The 19,605-nt window shown below is 39.6% G+C and overlaps 1 protein-coding gene across 1 annotated transcript in view; it reads left to right on the forward strand.

Annotated features, from left to right (window-relative positions):
• Positions 1-19,605, forward strand: part of LOC112442305 (hydrocephalus-inducing protein homolog) — a 316,573-nt gene that overhangs the window by 204,963 nt on the left and 92,005 nt on the right. The window contains exon 9 of the mRNA XM_024979012.2: positions 6,215-6,398. Coding sequence (XP_024834780.1) covers positions 6,215-6,398 — 184 coding nt within the window. The remainder of the gene's footprint in view (positions 1-6,214; positions 6,399-19,605) is intronic.

The following is a 19,605-nucleotide window of genomic DNA, read 5'->3' on the forward strand; positions in this document are numbered from 1 at the left end:
GTCTCCTGCATTGCAGGCAGATTCTTTGCAGACTGTCTGGGCCACCAGGGAAAATCATCAGAGGGAAAGGCAGCTTTAATTTCAACTATGTCTTTGTGTTTGACCAAATGTATAGGACGTGACTGATGCCATGCCTATGTCCAAAAGATATGTAAGGAAGTTATTCAATAGTGAAACTCAGGAAAAATTCAAACCAATTGCTGCCAGAAATTCGAAGAGATTAAAATTTTAACCACACGTGAATGGACATTTCTACCCTCCCCCACACTTCTTGTCCCCGCAAACACTCATGGCCCTATCTGTAATATTACCTTTGAGGCTTATTCTTCCTTTTCTTTTGCATTGTCTCCCTTGCTCTTTCTGTTAGATCCTCCTGGCTGTTTTTGTTCATTTGTTTGTTTGTTTTGTTTATTTGTTTGCTTTTTTTGTAGCAAGGAAACAATATAATAGAGCATTTTAACAATCACAATTGGAAGCCCAAATTTATCATCGTGGATCATACCCCTCCCTTAAACGATGAACTTGAAAAGTGGCTTCAGATGGCTAAATAAAAATGTTTTGCTGTCTGTGGGTGACACACAGCAACATAACTCATATTGCTACAAACTGGATTGGTTGGTCTTAGTGAAGAATGGATTGAATTTTCTGCCCCATCCCCTCTTCCTACCCTTCTCTTAGGGTAAGAGGCCTTATCTCTTATTTGACCAGGTATCTCTTCTCTCCCATGCCTCTCTTGTTCCTTGATACATTCCCAAGCATGCCACCAAGTTTCATATTATTAGCCATGGACTCTTGTCCTAGACTAATGGGCAACAAAATGCCCATCATCTCAAAAAGCAAAGAAAGAGGCTATTCTTTACTGAACGTCTAGTTCATATCTTTGGATAGGTGCCCCTTTCATGGATGGCTGTACTCTTGCTGTGAGTGTAGATCCTCTCCTCCTCTGTGTAACAAACCCTTAGCTTGTCTCTTAGGCTCACATCAGCAGCAGATCAAGCAGAATGTTCTTGGATAGCTTGCTTATGGGCCAAGGTTTGCTTGTCCCTAAGAAACAGGAAAGGTCCATCTAGTCAAGGCTATGGTTTTTCCTGTGGTCATGTATGGATGTGAGAGTTGGACTGTGAAGAAGGCTGAGCACCAAAGAATTGATGCTTTTGACTGTGGTGTCAGAGAAGACTCTTCAGAGTCCCTTGGACTTCAAGGAAATCCAGTCCATTCTGAAGGAGATCAGCCCTGGGATTTCTTTGGAAGGAATGATACTAAAGCTGAAACTCCAGTACTTTGGCCACCTCATGCAAAGAGTTGACTCATTGGAAAAGACTCTGATGCTGGGAGGGATTGGGGGCAGGAGAAGAAGGGGATGACAGAGGATGAGATGGCTGGATGGCATCACTGACTCGATGGATGTGAGTCTGAGTGAACTCCAGGAGTTGGTGATGGACAGGGAGGCCTGGTGTGCTGCGATTCATGGGGTCGCAAAGAGTCGGACACGACTGAACAACTGAACTGAACTGAAGAAACAGGAGTGAGATCTTTAGCTTCTGGCATAAATTCTCTCTTGAGCTCCCCAGGAAGACCAGTGCAAGAATCCCTGGAATAATCTCTTTATGTTTCTCTGCTACTGCTAGTGGTGAGCGAGCTCTTTTTTCTCCTCTTCCTTCAGTAACCTCTGTAGTTAAGGTGTAGAGAGAAAGCTTGACTTCTGTCCTGAACTTGCAACACAGGTGGTCTAAATGGGCCTTAGGCATACTTTAGGAGACTCACGTTTCCCTTTGCAGCATCCCAGTGACTTAAGATTTTAAAACTTCAGTGTAGATTTTAGGTGAATTCAAGAGTCTTCTCACTGCTTTTGAGTTATGGCTTAAAACTCATCCCAAGGCATTCATCTAAGGGGCTGAAACTTGCTGCATGATCACTTCGAGAATTCTAATCCCTTTAGTATTATGGACGTCTTCAAGGTCCTATTCCAGCCATCATAGTTTCTTTCCAGCATCTTGATGCTGTGCCTGAGCAAAGGCACATCTGAGCCCTCTACCTTTCTGGGAATTTATCACTTTCATTCTACAAAGGAAGTCTTCCTCTCTGCCTTCCAAAACATGTTTGTATGAACCTTAGGACACACATTCAGATTTGGGGACCTCAAGCTAATCTCAGGCTCCAGACTCTGACAATGGTGATATCATTTCCCCTAGGAAGAAGTTCTGAACTTTTTTTTTTTCCCATTTTTTTGAACATTAGGAATCAGATATAAGAACCTTTGAAAATGATATTTTGGTTCTCTCTCTTTTCTGACATTTTTCTAGGAGTTACATAAAATTAATCCCTTCAAAAATTGAGACTGAATTCATTCCTCCTTACTTCCTCTATCTTGGCCTTAGGGATTATAAAATATCCTACAAGATACTTCCATCCTCATTCTCATCACAGTTTATTATTTCCAGAGACACAGCATGGGCTTTTGAGGATTTCTGCTCCCCATTTATCCGTCAAGGTCATGGCCATTCTCTCAATAACAGCTGCTCTGGTTCTGGATTCACTGTGTACAAGAACACAGAATCCTCAGGGGAGCCCCCCACCCCGAAAGTGATTAGCATGGATGTGTTACAAAGCATTACAGTGTTGGAGATGACACATTTCTCTAAATAAATCAGTTGTATTTTAGCTTTCAGCCTACCACCCAGGTAGTGATAAATTTAATCTCAGTTGTGTTGGGGAGCTCTTCCAGGTGGCGCCAGTGATAAAGAACCCGCCTGCCAATGCAGATTAGACATAAGAGACTCCGGTTCGATCCTGAGTCAGGAGGATCCCCGGGAGAAGGAAATGACAACCCACTCCAGTATTCTTGCCTGGAGAATCCCATGGACAGAGGAGCCTGGAGGGCTACAGTCCATGGGGTCACACAGTCAGACACGACTGAAACGACCTAGCACAACACTCCCTTTCCTAGTCATATAAGAACCTAAAGACTTGAGTGGTACTTGGTAAACAGGAAGAGGACCTCTAGTACTTCATTTATGACAGGCATCACAGAGTTATTAATACTCTCTGTCCAGTATGACACAGTCCATTTGAAGTTGGATGGCTCCATCCTTTCCATACCAGGTGTGGAGGGGAATGTTTCTGCCAGCCATGATGGCTGAGGTTCTTAGTTTTTAATCTCGGCATTCAATTACCACCTCTTGGGATGCTGCAAAGCGTCAGGTGCAGGTCTCTAGGAACCCAAGATGAGAGGGCAGCACTGGTTCAACACTACTGTGCTTGAGACACACTGTACTCCCCACTGAGTATAGTCCGCTGACTGAACCGTAGTTGATGCCTGAAGGTGATGGATGTTGGGCTACCAGACCATTTGCAAAATGGGTTAAATCCATGATTTTACTGAAAGAGAAGGCTAGTGTATTGTTACATTCTGTGATGAGAGGCATCTTCATCTGAAAAACAGAACACCTCTGAGTGCAGGAGCCAATGAGTATCAGCCAGACAAGATGGCATAACAATAGACTGAGGTATATAGAAGTCCTTGTTGGAGTCAACCCAGCTCACAGTGGTATGACACATTCCCTTCTTACATTCAGCCATGGCTGTAATTCTGTATAGATGGCAGACAGGATGACAGCTGGTGTCCTCACCACCGCCCCCCCACCCCGCCACTTCTCATTATACAGTGGTCACTGACTCAAGAGTCCCAGCAGTATGGGAGAAAAGCAGCATTTTTGTGTTGTCCTCCTTTGTTTCCTGGTGTAAGGGTTGAGTTCATCATCCTCCTCAATTCATAAAGCATTATCGTCTTTGGTCCACACAAGGCGTTTTATCCCCACACCTCACTCCCATTAACCCTCATATATAAATGTAATATATATGAGTCCCATTATTTGTTAACCAATACTTCGATCTGGTACATCAAATTTACCCACATTTTTTGTGTTATTACAAGCACTTTGGTGAACCTCTTTGTTGCTCTTTATTTACATTCATGATTGTTTCTTTAGGATTTGTTCCTAAGGAATCAGATCAGATCAGATCAGATCAGTCGCTCAGTCGTGTCCGACTCTTTGCGACCCCATGAATCGCAGCACGCCAGGCCTCCCTGTCCATCACCAACTCCCAGAGTTCACTCAGACTCACGTCCATCGAGTCAGTGATGCCATCCAGCCATCTCATCCTCTGTCGTCCCCTTCTCCTCCTGCCCCTAATCCCTCCCAGCATCAGAGTCTTTTCCAATGAGTCAACTCTTCGCATGAGGTGGCCAAAGTACTGGAGTTTCAGCTTCAGCATCATTCCTTCCAAAGAAATCCCAGGACTGATCTCCTTTAGGATGGACTGGTTGGATCTCCTTGCAGTCCAAGGGACTCTCAAGAGTCTTCTCCAATACCACAGTTCAAAAGCATCAATTCTTTGGCGCTCAGCCTTCTTCACAGTCCAACTCTCACATCCATACATGACCACAGGAAAAACCATAGCCTTGACTAGATGAACCTTTGTTGGCAAAGTAATATCTCTGCTTTTTAATATGCTGTCTAGGTTGGTCATAACTTTCCTTCCAAGGAGTAAGCGTCTTTTAATTTCATGGCTGCAGTCACCATCTGCAGTGATTTTGGAGCCCAGAAAAATAAAGTCTGACACTGTTTCCACTGTTTCCCCATCTATTTCCCATGAAGTGGTGGGACCGGATGCCATGATCTTCGTTTTCTGAATGTTGAGCTTTAAGCCAACTTTTTCACTCTCCACTTTCACTTTCATCAAGAGGCTTTTGAGTTCCTCTTCACTTTCTGCCATAGGGTGGTGTCATCTGCATATCTGAGGTTATTGATATTTCTCCCAGCAATCTTGATTCCAGCTTGTGTTTCTTCTAGTCCAGTGTTCCTCATGATGTACTCTGCATATAAGTTAAATAAACAGGGTGACAATATACAGCCTTGACGAACTCATAGATATGTATTAATAAATTCCACATGGAGGAATACATGATTTCCTCTCTTCCTGTGGACTGAGCTGCCTTTAATTTGCCTTGACCTGCCCAGCAGTATAGCACGATGGCTGCTTTGGTTACCTTGTGTCCCATCAAGCAAGAAAAAGGGAGCACACGATGCTTTCTTCACTGGGACCAGAACACACTGAACCCACTTCTTCGACTTCTTTATGCTGTGTGACCAAAGGACCCTGAACACTGAAGTTATTTTAGAAAGAGTTATTTGACATTGCTGAGCATATGGTTTGCATGAAGTCAGTTACAAAATAATTGGGGCTGGGACTGGATTTAAGTCACCCTAGCTTCTCACTCAGTATTCACATTACTAAATAATGTCTCTCACCACTGGTAATACCAGAAAAATGATGGGAAAATGGTCATGTATCCTGGCAGGGCTTGAAATTCAGCCTTCAGATGAAGTCACAGACACAAGGAGTTATGTGAGCATACCTTCAGTAATGAATAGACGGTCGTGAAGGCTGCTTTTCTGACTTATCACAAGGGATGTGAAGATCTAGAGAGAGAGAGAAAGAGAAAGGATGTGTCTCCACTTAAAGTCTGAGTATTTTATAACTTGATAGCTTGGCAACTGCCTGGGGTTCATATAGGGAGAAAACTGGCATTTCTTGAGCAACTGCTTTGTTCCAAGAATTACCCCATGTCCCTGATCATATTTAATTCTCAACATATTTTTATGATGGAGGATCTCCTATTCTTTCCATTTTGTTGATGATGGCACTGAGGCTTAGAGGGTTTAAGTAACTCCTGAAGTCACAGAGTGAATAAATAGAGAGTGGAATTAGTATCAAAACCTAGTCTTTGCTGGCTCCAGATTCTGTAGGTAATAATGGCTAGGAAAGATTTCAAGCTAAGCAAGTTTAGAAGAAACAAAAAATTTCCCTTGAAGTATGAGAGGCAGGGTAGATGTTAAATATTGAAAAAGCATCCTGGAAAACACAATTACCTAGAGGAAAATATTTGTGCAAATATCTGTAAGGGCTCAGGAGTAAGCATATGAGCATTGAGTAGGATAGGAAGCCTGGGGTACTTCTTGAAGGAAACAAACTGAAGTTCTTGAGAGGATAAGGTATAAGGTCTCTCAACTGGTATATTACAGTCTCAGGCAAGGAAGGACACCCCAAGGTCATGGGTGAGACTATTCACAAGAGGATGGGCTGGAGGGGAGCCCTTTACTTCATGGAAGTACCTCATAAATCTCATGTTTCTTCTTCTTTTTTTTTTTAGGGTCTGTGATGATCTTAGCAAAAAGGAAAAGAGTGAGACTGATGAGTTTCTTGAGGAGTGCATTATTGATTCTTCTCTCCGACAACGTCTTTCCATTCTCTCCCGAACTTTTGAGAATCAGAGAAAGCTGGTTCAGGCAGACAGCATGCTCTTCTTGAATACCATTTTCACTATTGAGCCTCTGGTAAGCAAATAAATACAATAAACCTTGCAATAAATGTAGTGGGGAAGAGGGCTTAATGTGATGTGAGTACTCACTCTGAGATTGATAACGGTGTGATCCAAGAGCGTAAAGATTCCATCTGAGGGACCTCATTGTCATTATGTGCCAGTGGTTAATGGTTAGAACACTCAGAGGTGACATTTATAGAGGTCACACTCTATGCCCCAGTTGCTGATAAGCACTTCATACATGATACCTACTTTATCTCATTTATATATATATATATATATATATTATTATCAGCTATAATTAGTCTCCCATTCTATAGATGAGGAAATTAAGAGTTAGAGAAATTGGATAACTTACTCAAGGTCAAGCAATTAGTGTTAGTAGTTAGAAATTTATCCCTGATTGGCCTCACTCAACGTCTTCACTATTGACATTTGGGGCTGGATAATTCTTTGTCCTGTATACTGCAGGATATTTTAATAGCAGCTCTGACTTTTACCCATTGGATGCTAGTTGCAAGAACCAAATCTCCATCCAGATGTCAGATGTCCTCTGGTGGGCAAAATCATTTGAGTGGAAAACTGTTTTGTCCTTAATTCACTCAATAAATACTTATTGACTGCATGTTCTGTACCAGGCACTGCGTACTGGGCATTGATGAACAAAACAGACATTGTCCTTGACCTCACTGTCTAACTACTGAGACCTGAGCTAGAGTTAGAACAGAATCTGTCTGATTCCACAGACTAAATTCTCTTTTTTTTTAAGGTATGCAATGTAGTGAATTGATATTTCTATAGATGGTACTCCATTTAAAGTTATTATAAATAATGACTATAATTCCCTGTGCTGTGCAATATATCCTTGTTCCTTATCTTTTTTATACACAGTAGTTTGTATCTCTTAATTCCATACCCCTATCTTGCACCTCTCCACTCCCTCTTCCTACTGGTATCCACTAATTTGTTTTCTATACCTGTGAGTCTGTTTCTATGTTGCTGTATATATTTGTTTTATTTTTCAGGTTCCACATGTAAGTGATAACATAGTATTTGTCATCCCCATCCGACTTATTTCACTAATCATAATACTTTCTTGGTCTATCTACTTGTTGCAAATGGCAGAATTTCATTCCTTTTTATGGCTGAGGAAAACAGAATGGGAAACACTAGAGATCTCTTCAAGAAAATTACAGATACCAAGGGAACATTTCATGCAAAGATGGGCACAATAAAGGACAGAAATGGTGTGGACCTAAGAGAAGCAGAAGATATTAAGAAGAGGTGGCAGGAATACACAGAAGAACTGTACAAAAAAGATAATCACGATGGTGTGATCACTCACCTGGAGCCAGACATCCTGGAATGTGAAGTCAAGTGGGCCTTAGAAAGCGTCACTACGAACAAAGCTAGTGGAAGTTGTGGAATTCCAGTTGAGCTATTTCATATCCTGAAAGATGATGCTGTGAAAGTGCTGCACTCAACATGCCAGCAAATTTGGAAGACTCAGCAGTGGCCACGGGACTGGAAAAGGTCAGTTTTCATTCCAATTCCAGAGAAAGTGAAAGTGAAGTCGCTCAGTCGTGTCTGACTCTTTGCGACCTCATGGACTGTAGCCTATCAGTCTCCTCCATCCATGGGATTTTCCAGGCAAGAGTGCTGGAGTGGATTGCCATTTCCTTCTCCAGGGGATCTTCCTGACCCAGGAAATCCGCATTTCCTGGGTCTCCCTCATTGCAGGCAGATGCTTTACTGTTTGAGCCAATGCCAAAGAATGTTCAACTGCTGCTGCTAAGTCACTTCAGTTGTGTCCGACTCTTAGCGACCCCATTAACTACAGCCTACCAGGCTCCTCCGTCCATGGGATTTTCCAGGCAAGAGTACTGGAGTGGGTGCCATCGCCTTCTCTGAAGAATGTTCAAACTACTGCACAATTGCATTCATCTCACACGCTAGCAAAGTAATGCTGAAAATTCTCCAAGCTAGGCTTCAACAGTATGTGAACCGTGAACTTCCAGATGTTCAAGCTGGATTTAGAAAAGGTAGAGGAACCAGAGATCAGATTGCCAACAACTGTTGGATCACAGAAAAAGCAAGAGAATTCCAGAAAAACATCTACTTCTGCTTCATTGGCTATGCTAAAGCCTTTGACTGTGTGCATCACAATAAACTGGAAAATTCTGAAAGAGATGGGAATACCAGACCACCTGACCTGTCTCCTGAGAAATCTGTATGTAAGTCAAGAAGCAACAGTTAGAACCAGATGTGGAGTAACAGTCTGGTTCCAAATTGGGAAAGGAGTGCATCAAGCCTGTGTATTGTCACCCTGCTTATTTAACTTATATGCAGAGTACATCATGCGAAATGCCAGACTGGATGAAACACAAGCTGGAATCAATATTACCACGAGAAATATCAATAACCTCAGATACGCAGGTGACACCACCCTTACAGCAGAAAACAAAGAGGAGCTAAAGAACCTCTTGATGAAAGTGAGAGAGGAGAGTGAAAAAGCTGGCTTAAAACTCAACATTCAAAAAACTAAGATCATTGCATCCAGTCCCATCACTTCATGGCAAATAGATGGGGAAACAATGAAAACCATGACAGACTTTATTTTCTTGGGCTCCAAAATCACTGCAGATGGTGACTGCAGCCAGGAAATTAAAAGATACTTGCTCCTTGGAAGAAAAGCTATGACCAACCTAGACAGCATATTAAAAAGCAGAGATATTACTTTGCCTACAAAGGTTTGTCTAGTCAAAGCTATGGTTTTTTCAGTAGTCGTGTATGGGTGTGAGAGCTGTACCATAAAGAAAACTAAGTGCTGAAAATTGATGTTTTTGAACTGTGGTGTTGGAGAAGACTCTTGAGAGTCCCTTGGACTGCAAGGAGAGCAAATCAGTCCATCCTAAAGGAAATCAGTCCTGAATATTCATTGGAAGGATTGAAGCTGAAGCTCCAATACTTTGGTCACCTGATGCAAAGAACTGACTCATTGGAAAAGACCCTGATGCTGGGAAAGACTGAAGGCAGGAGGAGAAGGGGACGACAGGATGAGATGGTTGGATGGCATCACCGACTCGGTGGACATGAGTTTGAGTAAACTCCGGTGTTGGTGATGGATAGGGAAGCCTGGTGTGCTGCAGTCTGTGGGGTCGCAAAGAGTCAGACACTACTGTGGGACTGAACTGAACTGTATTACACGCCACACACCACATCTTCTTTATCTGTTTGTCTGTTGGTGGAATTAGATTGCCATAGATTAATTGACTGTAGGTGTGTGGGTTTTTATCTGGGCTCTCTATTCTGTTTCATTGATCTATATGTCTGCTTTCTATTCAGTGTTATTGATCTATGTGCTGGTACCACACTCTTTTGTTTAGCTTTTTAGTATGGTCTGAAGTCAGGGAGTGTGATACTTTGAGCTTTGTTCCTTTTTCTTGAGATCGCTTTGGTTATTTGGGGTCTTTTGTGGTCCCAAGTAAGTTTTAGGTTTACTTTTCTAGTTCTTTGAGAAATGTCATGGGTATTTTAATAGGGATTATATTAAGTCTGTAGATTGTTTTGGATAATGTGGCCTTTTTAACAATGTTATTTCTTCTAGTCCATGAATACAGGATACTTTTCTACTTATTTGTATCATTTTCTATTTCTTTTTTTTTTATTCTGTTTTTTTTTTTTATTTTATTTTTAAACTTTACAATATTGTATTAGTTTTGCCAAATATCGAAATGAATCCGCCACAGGTATACCTGTGTTCCCCATCCTGAACCCTCTTCCCTCCTCCCTTCCCATACCCTCCCTCTGGGTCGTCCCAGTGCACCAGCTCCAAGCATCCAGTATCATGCATCGAACCTGGACTGGCGACTCGTTTCATACATGATATTATACATGTTTCAATGCCATTCTCCCAAATCTCCCCACCCTCTCCCTCTCCCACAGAGTCCATAAGACTGATCTATACACCAGTGTCTCTTTTGCTGTCTCATACACAGGGTTATTGTTACCATCTTTCTAAATTCCATATATATGCGTTAGTATACTGTATTGGTGTTTTTTTTTCTGGCTTACTTCACTCTGTATAATAGGTTCCTGTTTCATCCATCTCATTAGAATTGATTCAAATGTATTCTTTTTAATGGCTGAGTAATACTCCATTGTGTATATGTACCACAGCTTTCTTATCCATTCATCTGCTGATGGGCATCTAGGTTGCTTCCATGTCCTGGATATTATAAACAGTGCTGCGATGAACATTGGGGTACATGTGTCTCTTTCCCTTCTGGTTTCCTCAGTGTGTATGCCCAGCAGTGGGATTGCTGGATCATAAGGCAGTTCTATTTCCAGTTTTTTAAGGAATCTCCACACTGTTCTCCATAGTGGCTGTACTAGTTTGCATTCCCATCAACAGTGTACCACTTGTAAAAGAGTGAAACTAGAACACTTTCTAACACCATACATAAAAATAAACTCAAAATGGATTAAAGATCTCAACGTAAGACCAGAAACCATTTTCTGTTTCTTTATCTGTGTCTTTAGTTTTCAGAGTATACGTCTTTCAATTCCTTCATTAAGTTTATTCCTAGGTATTTTAATCTTTTTAATGCAATTGTAAATGGAATTGTTTTCTTGATTTCTTTTTAAATTGTTCATTATTAGTGCATAGAAAAGCTACAGATTTCTATATATTAATCTTATATTCTATAATGTTACCAAATCATTTATTAGTTCTAGTAGTTTTATGGAAGAGATTTTAGGATTCTTTTTATATAGTATCATGTCATTTGCAAATACTGACAGTTTCATTTCTTCCAGTTTAGATTCTTTTTGTTTCTTTACTTATCTGATTTCTGAGGCTGGAACTTCTAATACTATGTTAAATAGAATTGTCAAGCGTGGGCATCCTTGTCTTATTCCTGATTTTAGAGAAACAGCTTTTAGCTTTTTACCACTGAGTATTATATTAGCTGTGTATTTATTGTAAATGGGCTTTATTATGTTGAGATATGTTCCCTCTATACCAACTTTGTTCAGAGTTTTTGTCATGAATGACAATTGAATTTTGTTGAATGCTTTTTCTGAATCATTTGAGAAGTGATCCTGTGGGGTTTTAACCTTTGTTTTGTTAATGTGGCATGTCACAGTGATTTATTTGTTTATATTGAACCATCCCTTCATCCCTGGAACAATCCCACTTGATCATGATGTATGATCCTTTTTATATATTGTTAAATTTGGCTTGCTAATATTTTGTTGTTGATTTTTGTATGTGTATCCTTCATAGATATTGGCCTGTAATGGTCTCCTGTTTTTTTTTTTTTTTTTTGGCAGTATCTTTCTCTGGCTTTGGTATCAGGGTAATGGGCTCATAAGATGAGGTTGGGAGTGTTCCCTCCTGTTTAATTTTTTGGGTTAGTTTGAGATTGATAAGTAGTTTGATAGACTCTTCTTTATATGTTTGATAGAATTCCCCGTGAAGCCATGCAGTCTGGGACTTTTTTTCTCTTAAAAATTTTTTGATTACTAATTCAATTTTGATACTAGTAATCGATCTTTCAGATTATTCTTTTCCTGATTCAATCTTGGAAGATGGTATGTTTCTGGGAATTTACCCATTTCTTCTAGGTTGTCTAATATGTTAGCATATGACCATCATAGTATTCTCTTACAATTGTTTGTATTTCTGTGATATCAGTTGTAATTTCTCCTCTTTCATTCTTGTTTTATTTGCATTCTCCCTCTTTTTCTCTTAATGACCCTGGCTAAAGGCTTATCAGTTTTATTTATCTTGGTGTCACTGATTTTTGTTGTTGTTGTTCTCCGTTTTATTTAGTTCCTCTCTTATGTTTATTCTTTCCTTCCTTCTACTGATTGTAGGCTTTGTTTGGTCTTCTTTTTCTAATTCATTTAGATAATAAGTTATATTGTTTATTTGAAATTTTTCTTGTTTCTTGAGGTACAACTATATTGCTATGAATATCTGTCTTAGAACTGCTTTTGCTGTATCCCATGGATTTTGGAAAGCTGTGTTTTTATTGTCATTTATTTTGACGTATTTTGATGCTTTCTTTTTTGATTTCTGCCATGACCCATTGAATTTTATTTTTTTTTTATTTTATTTTATTTTTTTTTAATATTGGCTCCTTTATCTTTATTTTTATTTATTTTTTTTTCCTCTAATTTTATTTTATTTTTAAACTTTACAGTTTAGTCTCCATGTGTTTGTGTTTTACCCATTTTTCTTCCTGTAATTGATTTCTGCTTTCATACTGTTGCAGTTGGACATGATGCTTGATATAATTTCCATCTCTTAAATGTGTTTAGACTTGTTTTGTGACTTGGCATGTGATCTGTTCTGGAGAATGTTGCATGTGTACTTGAAAAGAATGTATATTGTGCTGCTTTTGAATGGAACGTCCTGTAGATATTTATGAAGTACAGCTGGTCTGATATGTCATTTAAGGTCATAATTTCTTTATTGATTTTCTGTCTGGTGATTGGTCCATTGATGTAAGTGAGATGTTGAAGTCCACTACTATTATTACATTATTGTAAATTCCTCCCTTTATGTCTGTTCATATGTTTTTTACTTTTATGTGCCTATATCACAGATCAAACTGCTGACCGCTCTGCCCCACGGCCTCAAAATGAATAGCCAGCATCTTCTGTATGTGCTGGGCACTGTGTGTTATTTTAAACTTAGCAAGCATAGACTGATGTGAGGGTAAAGACAATAATAGGAGTTAAGAAAGCCCACAACTAGTTAGAGCTGCTGGATTGTTACCATTCAGACCTGTTGGGCACAAGGACACATTAGAATAAAAAGTCATTTGTGAGAAATGCCACTGACTTGTATACAGCAGTTTTCCTTTTATCTGTACCTCGAAATTATGATTACAAGATATAACATAGAAAAGGTATTCCATGGCTAAGTAAGTTTGAGATACACTGGGCTCCATATTGTTTGAAAGGTTTATTTTGCTGTTAGATGGCTAAAAGTCTTTCCTATGATAATGAGCATCATACATCTCTAAGAGGAAGCCTTCCGCTTGGAGATACCCTTTGGAACTAATGTTTAGTAGAATTGGCTATGTGAATCACTGGTAAAGATTGTCAGGACGCTAATTCAGAGGCTGAGGTGATTATCATAGGCTACAAAGTTAGAGTAGGCTTTTTGAGAGCGGAGCCTTGAGTTGGATCTTGCAGAATGGAACTTTTGGAAAACAAAATTGGGGTTTCATTCAAGGAGTGGTTCGTTTAGAGCTCCATTAATGGTTCAGTTTTGCTTGAAGTAAAGGGTTCGTGTAGGAAAATAAGGTTGGAGATGTGGATTGAGGCTGAATCTTCTCTCATGTCAGAAGACAATCTAGGGTTCAACTGAGCCAAGGGATCTTCAGATATAATGAGTTAGACCAGAAAGAGGTTAAGTCAAGGTGAAAATATAGTCTTGGAAGGACAGGACACGTACCTGTAAAAGTAAGCCATACCCAAAGATGTGAGAAGCTCAAGAAGGCATTACAAATCCCAGGCAAGTAAGTTGCTGAGTGGGACAGAGGCAGGGAGGAGCAATCAGTCAGGGCAATCTTAGACATGGCTGGCAAGGCCCAGAGTGTGGGCAGTCCAAGATTTTTCCCAGCTGGTACAGAGAATCCAGGCTGATGACTGCTGTCCTTTTCTCATAGCCTTCTGGGGTTGGGTGACTCTGGGATGGCAAAGATTGGTAGTCAAAAGGAGGTGGGAGGCCCACAGCTAAGGCTTGTACATATTAAATTCAGAAGTAAAAAGACTAGGCTTAACCTCAGATTTTCTTTTCTTCATGCACAAAACCCAAAGCTTCTCATTGCAGATGTTAAATGTGTTAATATGTGGCATTTAATATTATTTTTGAATTCTAAAATAGGAACTGAATTGGGCACAAGGCATATTTTTACCATTAGGAAGAAAACCACTTTATAAGATAGTGATACACAGATATGATATCTTTTAAATAAATGAGACTAATTTTGTTTATGTTGTATGAAAAGAATCTCCAGGAAGGGGATAATATTTGCTTAGTATATAAGTGATGCTTATAGCATCTGTAATGATTTTATCTTTTCTGTAAAGTATTCAGGCTTTCTTCTCATGATAGTATTTATTAGCTGATTCTTGATAATTTTTGCAAATTGAAAAATGAAGTCATGAATTTTCCCTCATGTCTTCCTTAGTGTTTTTCTGGTAGAAAGAGCAGAACTCAGTATCTGTTATAGTGAATTATTTATTGATATTAAATTTCCTTTTTTCCTACTTAGAGACCCTGATAGTTTTATAGAAATACAGTTCTTGTGAGTGTAATGCAATCTTACCTTGTAAATTACTTTTGAAGTTATTTATGGGAAAATTTTGTACCAGTAGCTTCTTGACTCAGATGTGAACTATGAGTATTTTCCACCGTTGAGATTTTGGTTTTATGATACAGGTAAATGAATTCTATGAGGGAGCTGGTAAAAGATTTATAGTAGAGATTAGATCTGACCTGAATATTGGAGGAAGGGTAAGATTTAAGAAAGGAAGAAGAATGTTTCCAATTGGTAAAGTTATGAAAACAAAGAAAAGAGAAAGTGTTAGGTTCATAGCCTATTAAATAGCAATGAAACGATAAGTTTGTCTGGAGCCGGTGGTCATGGAGAATATAAGAACTGAGATTGAGAAGGAGAGTTGGCATGTCTGGGCTGCCCTGGCAACCTGTTATGCTATGGCTGACTGTCTCCTACACTGTGTTTCTGTAAACACTGGATCTGACAGGTGGTAGTGTATGTTCCCTGCAAAAAGGGAATTTTGCAGTCAAATAATTTTGGGAAATACTGATTCAAGAGACTGTGACTCTCAAAGGGCAAAGTGCAAACAGTATTTCCCCATGACCAGAGACCCCTTTTCCCACAAAATATATACTGGAGTCAGTGTTCTGTGGATCCTAGTTTGATAACTGATACTGAGGGTTTCTGAGACTCAGTTCAGTTTTGGATCAGGCACAGGGAGTGTTCAGTGTGTTTCAGAAAGATTATCTTAGCGTCCACTTGTGGATCAAATTGGAGGAGGATGCATAGGGGTGGGATGGGTAGTGCAGGTCAGGCAGGGGAAATTCACTAATGCAGGGAAGGTCAGGCAACTGAATATCTGCTGGCAAGTGGAAGGTGTGCTGTGTGAAGGTGATGCTGACCTGAAACAGCCTGATGACAGTCGGAAAGCAATGGAAATGGCAGATGTGAGAGATGCTCAAAAGAAAGACACCTAAGTGCTTTTTGGTAGACTGGCTATTGAGGGTGAGACATGGTGAAGAATCACATGTCTTCTCAGATCTGAACTAGAGTGACTGGGAGAATTATGACTTATTAGGAACTGGCAAGCCAGAAGTCCTGGGTTTCACTCCTAGCTTTGCCAATAGCAAATGTGACCTTAAGCAAGCCATTTCATCTCCTGTGGCATCAGCTGCCTCGAATACCAGATAAGGATATTTGGGTAGGGCGTGTTGATCCTTTTTGGCTAGTAGGTTATGATTCTCTAGTCTGACAGACTCTGAGCTCCTTAAAATCAAGAAGTGCCTTATCCTTATCTATACCCCATGCATAGCACAGTACCAATTAATGGGTGGATGAAGGAATAAATGAACAAATGGAAATCAATTAATGAAGATGAATTTGGTTCTGAACAGGTTGAATTTGAGATGACACTAGATTTCCAAATAATTTTGAAAATACAGTACTTAATTTGTGGGATGGGAATCAGATCTGGAGGCAAGATTTATGAGTATCCTTTGGAGGTCTTCACAGAAGGGATGAAGAGCAGATGGAAATTCTAAAATAAGAACAGAGCACAGGAAGAAATTTGCAGCAGGCCTAAGATAGCCCCCAGGTGCTCACCTTTAGAGGCCCTGCAAAGAGGGGAGAGGTTGTTACTTCACAGAGAAGGAAGGCCAAGAGGAGAATCAGCTGACTGAGAGCTCACCAGGTCATCCTGCATGTCTTTCTACCCTATTATGCCTTGTCCATCACAGTTTTCTACAGAAGGATCTTCTGAATCTTGCTCATGTATAAGATCAGTTGTGCCAAATGGCCACTATTTAATTTCTGACAGTTGAGCTATGCATCAGTGATTAGTTTTCTTTATTAGGATGTTATTCTTTTTAATTAGTTTCTTGAACTATGAGTTCACAATAGAAGCAGGGATGATTAAAACCAAGCAGTGCCACCTACTGATCTAACAGTCAGTCTCTAACTGATGGCCTGCTCAAAAAATAAAATTAAAGGTTGATGTAGGGGTTTAGAGACTATCTTGCTTTCTGTTAGGTCCTTCAGCCTCTATGTCCACTAAGGAAGGATATTTTCTTCAAATGAGGTAAACTTAAAATGTAAGTTTAAAAACCAAAAAGAAAAAAAAATGGTACTTTAGGGTCTGAAAATAAGTGATAAATGATATGCTTATTTTCTCAGACCTTTGTCTATATATCTGGTTCTTTAAATGCATCAGCTCAAATAGAGGTTAGTTTAGCCCTTATTGTGTTCCTTGCATATTGAGTGTTTTATGGGAACATTGTTCCTCTTTTAGAGGCTCTTTGAATTTAAAGCAAGTAGATTCAAGATTAAGAGATCAATCACTGTCCATAAATTGTCAAAAGGTGGTGAGGGTTTGAATTTAAATCACATTTTGTTTATATGATCTTGTGAGAAGTAGTTTGACTCAGTGCTGTAAGAATGATCCAAAACTCTGGAACTACAGGTTCTTACTCTATTCTATGACCTTTTCACTGCTTGATACCTGGTTGGTTCCACTGTCTCAGTTCACCTTCTTCTCATCATGCTCATTGAATACCATTGCTATAGGGTCTGTTGGGAGAATCTTGGGGAGTTACGCCTGGGCATCTTTGGATCTTGTGTGGTCACAGAGTACAGAAGTGGAAGTTTGTCTTTTGAGAGACCCCAGACATGTTCATTAGTGGAAGAAAGGTATGGGCAAAAACACAAGAAGTAGGCAGTTTTGGGCAAATACATGAAAACTGGATGGAAGGGATTTTTTTCAACTTAGTTTGTAATTTCTTGATATTCTAATAGTAATCACTGACATTCGAATAGTAACAAAAATTGTTGTTCTAGTCATTAAAACATGTTGTGTATTACTGCTATTTACATCAAGTTCCTCCTGTCAGTTCTTTTGATAACATCTCAAAATACTAATGTCCTTAACCTAAAATTTCCCTTTATTCCTTACCTAGGGAAGGCACTAGGTTCTATAGAATACTGATCATTTCTCAAGCCACCTGCATCCACACAGGTTTCTTTCCCCTTTGGGAAAGAATCACAAAATTGAGTCTATTATGCATGTTTTGTGCCTTCCAGAAAAACGAGTGAAATGGACTACTTTCAGAAATGTAATATTCTATTTTACTAGATGGACTCTAGCTGTACAGAATTTTGACAGTCTTATTCTCTAATTTCCTTTGCTTATGTCTCTTGAGTACCCTGAGTGAGAGAGATTTAAAGACAAAAAACACAATTCTGAGAATTGAGAGGCAGAAGAATATTACAGAGCAAAAAAAGAGAATTAAGCTTTGGATTTCCATGGGCATCTAGGAGTCCTCTGAGAAATCACAGCATAGGTGTGATAGCCTTGCTTCTGAACTCTGGTACCGCTAGCTCAGGTCACACTTTTAAAATGCAGCAATTTTCTGAATGTTGAACACTAGATATTTTCTCAAAAAGAAATGTCTGAGAATTTAAAGATATTTGCCCAAACTGGCCCTAACTGATGGACTGACTGACATCAGGGAAAACATGTCTGCTTCTTTTAGCAAATGTCTTCCATCAAAGCAGACTGCATCCAGTATTCCTAGGAAGCTTCAGCTTAATTTAACTAAGTCTTTTAAAGGGAGAGAAACTTGATAATTTCTTTATTATCATGTAAGAAACAGTAAACCGTGCTTTGTCGTCACCTAAGCCTGCAGAAAACGGGGGATTCAGCAATTCAGACTTTGAAAGCACAGCTCAAATTTAGTTTACTTTATTTTTCTCAAATTGGCATCGCATGTGAGCTCAGCAGAACTAGGTTGGGTGGGAGCCCAGATGGCTAGCAAAGAGGAAGGATCGAGCTTTTTACTGCAAACCCCTTCCACTTCTCGTACCATTAGTCGTGAGTCACATTGCAAACATGTGGGCGCTGACTTCTTGGAAATGGACACCGGAAAGGAGAAAAGAGGACAGGGATGTGCTGAGAACAAACTGTCCTTGACAAGTCATGGCTTTTCCATCAGCATGGTTTTCCCATTCTTCACCCTCCCTTTATTATTGTTCATCCTCTCAGATCTTTGTGCTCAGCTAAATCTTTTCCATTTGTGCTGGTATATTCACTGTTAAATACTATTTGAGAACCAGTGGAGGTAGAGGGAGACCTAGGGAGTCTTAGAACCATCAAGGTTCCTCATGGCTTGTTAAATAAATTAAGACCGTTCTTTGTTGAAAGTGATGCAGGTCTGGCTCTCTCCAGAGGAATGTAGGAACATCACACACAACTACCTCAGCTCCACAAAATCCCACTGGAGTCTTTGCTGTACATGGGTTGGAGTATCTCACCCAAAAGAGATCTTCTGTGAAACATTCTCTGAGAGATGGCCAAATCTTTTTTTTTTAAGATTTTTTTTTTAGATGTGGTGGACCGTTTTTTAAAGTCTTTATTGAATTTCTCACAATATATTCTGGTTTTTTGGCGACAAGGCATGTGGGATCTTAGGTCCTTGACCAGGGATGGACTCCACACTCCCTGTGTTGGAAGGTAAAGTCTTAACCACTGGACCTCCAGGGACGTCTCCCCAGAATAGCCAGATCTTAAAACCTTGTCTTAAAAACTTTTCTGGTCTGAATCAAAACTTGCCTAAATTCACAGTTTCCTCTCCCAGGAGATATACTGAAAGAGAAAAATCTCTTTGCATGCCATGTGCCAATTCAGTCTTTTCTTTCAATGATAATTAGAATAGTTTACCTTTAGTTTTTAGCTTCTATTTTTTCTTATTTCTCTTTGAGACACTTCTATTAATATTTGCCCCAGGTGACAATAAAGAGAACCTTCCACTGATCTGGAAGGTTCTAAGAAAGTCATTGTGGATTATAGCTGCTAATCAGTGCTTCTGTTTTTTCTCTTATTGTCTAATAGAAATTTGACTTTAATGGGATATTTTTATTTCCCAAGAG

This window comes from Bos taurus, chromosome 18 (genome assembly GCF_002263795.3).
Source record: "Bos taurus isolate L1 Dominette 01449 registration number 42190680 breed Hereford chromosome 18, ARS-UCD2.0, whole genome shotgun sequence".
NCBI lineage: Eukaryota > Metazoa > Chordata > Mammalia > Artiodactyla > Bovidae > Bos > Bos taurus.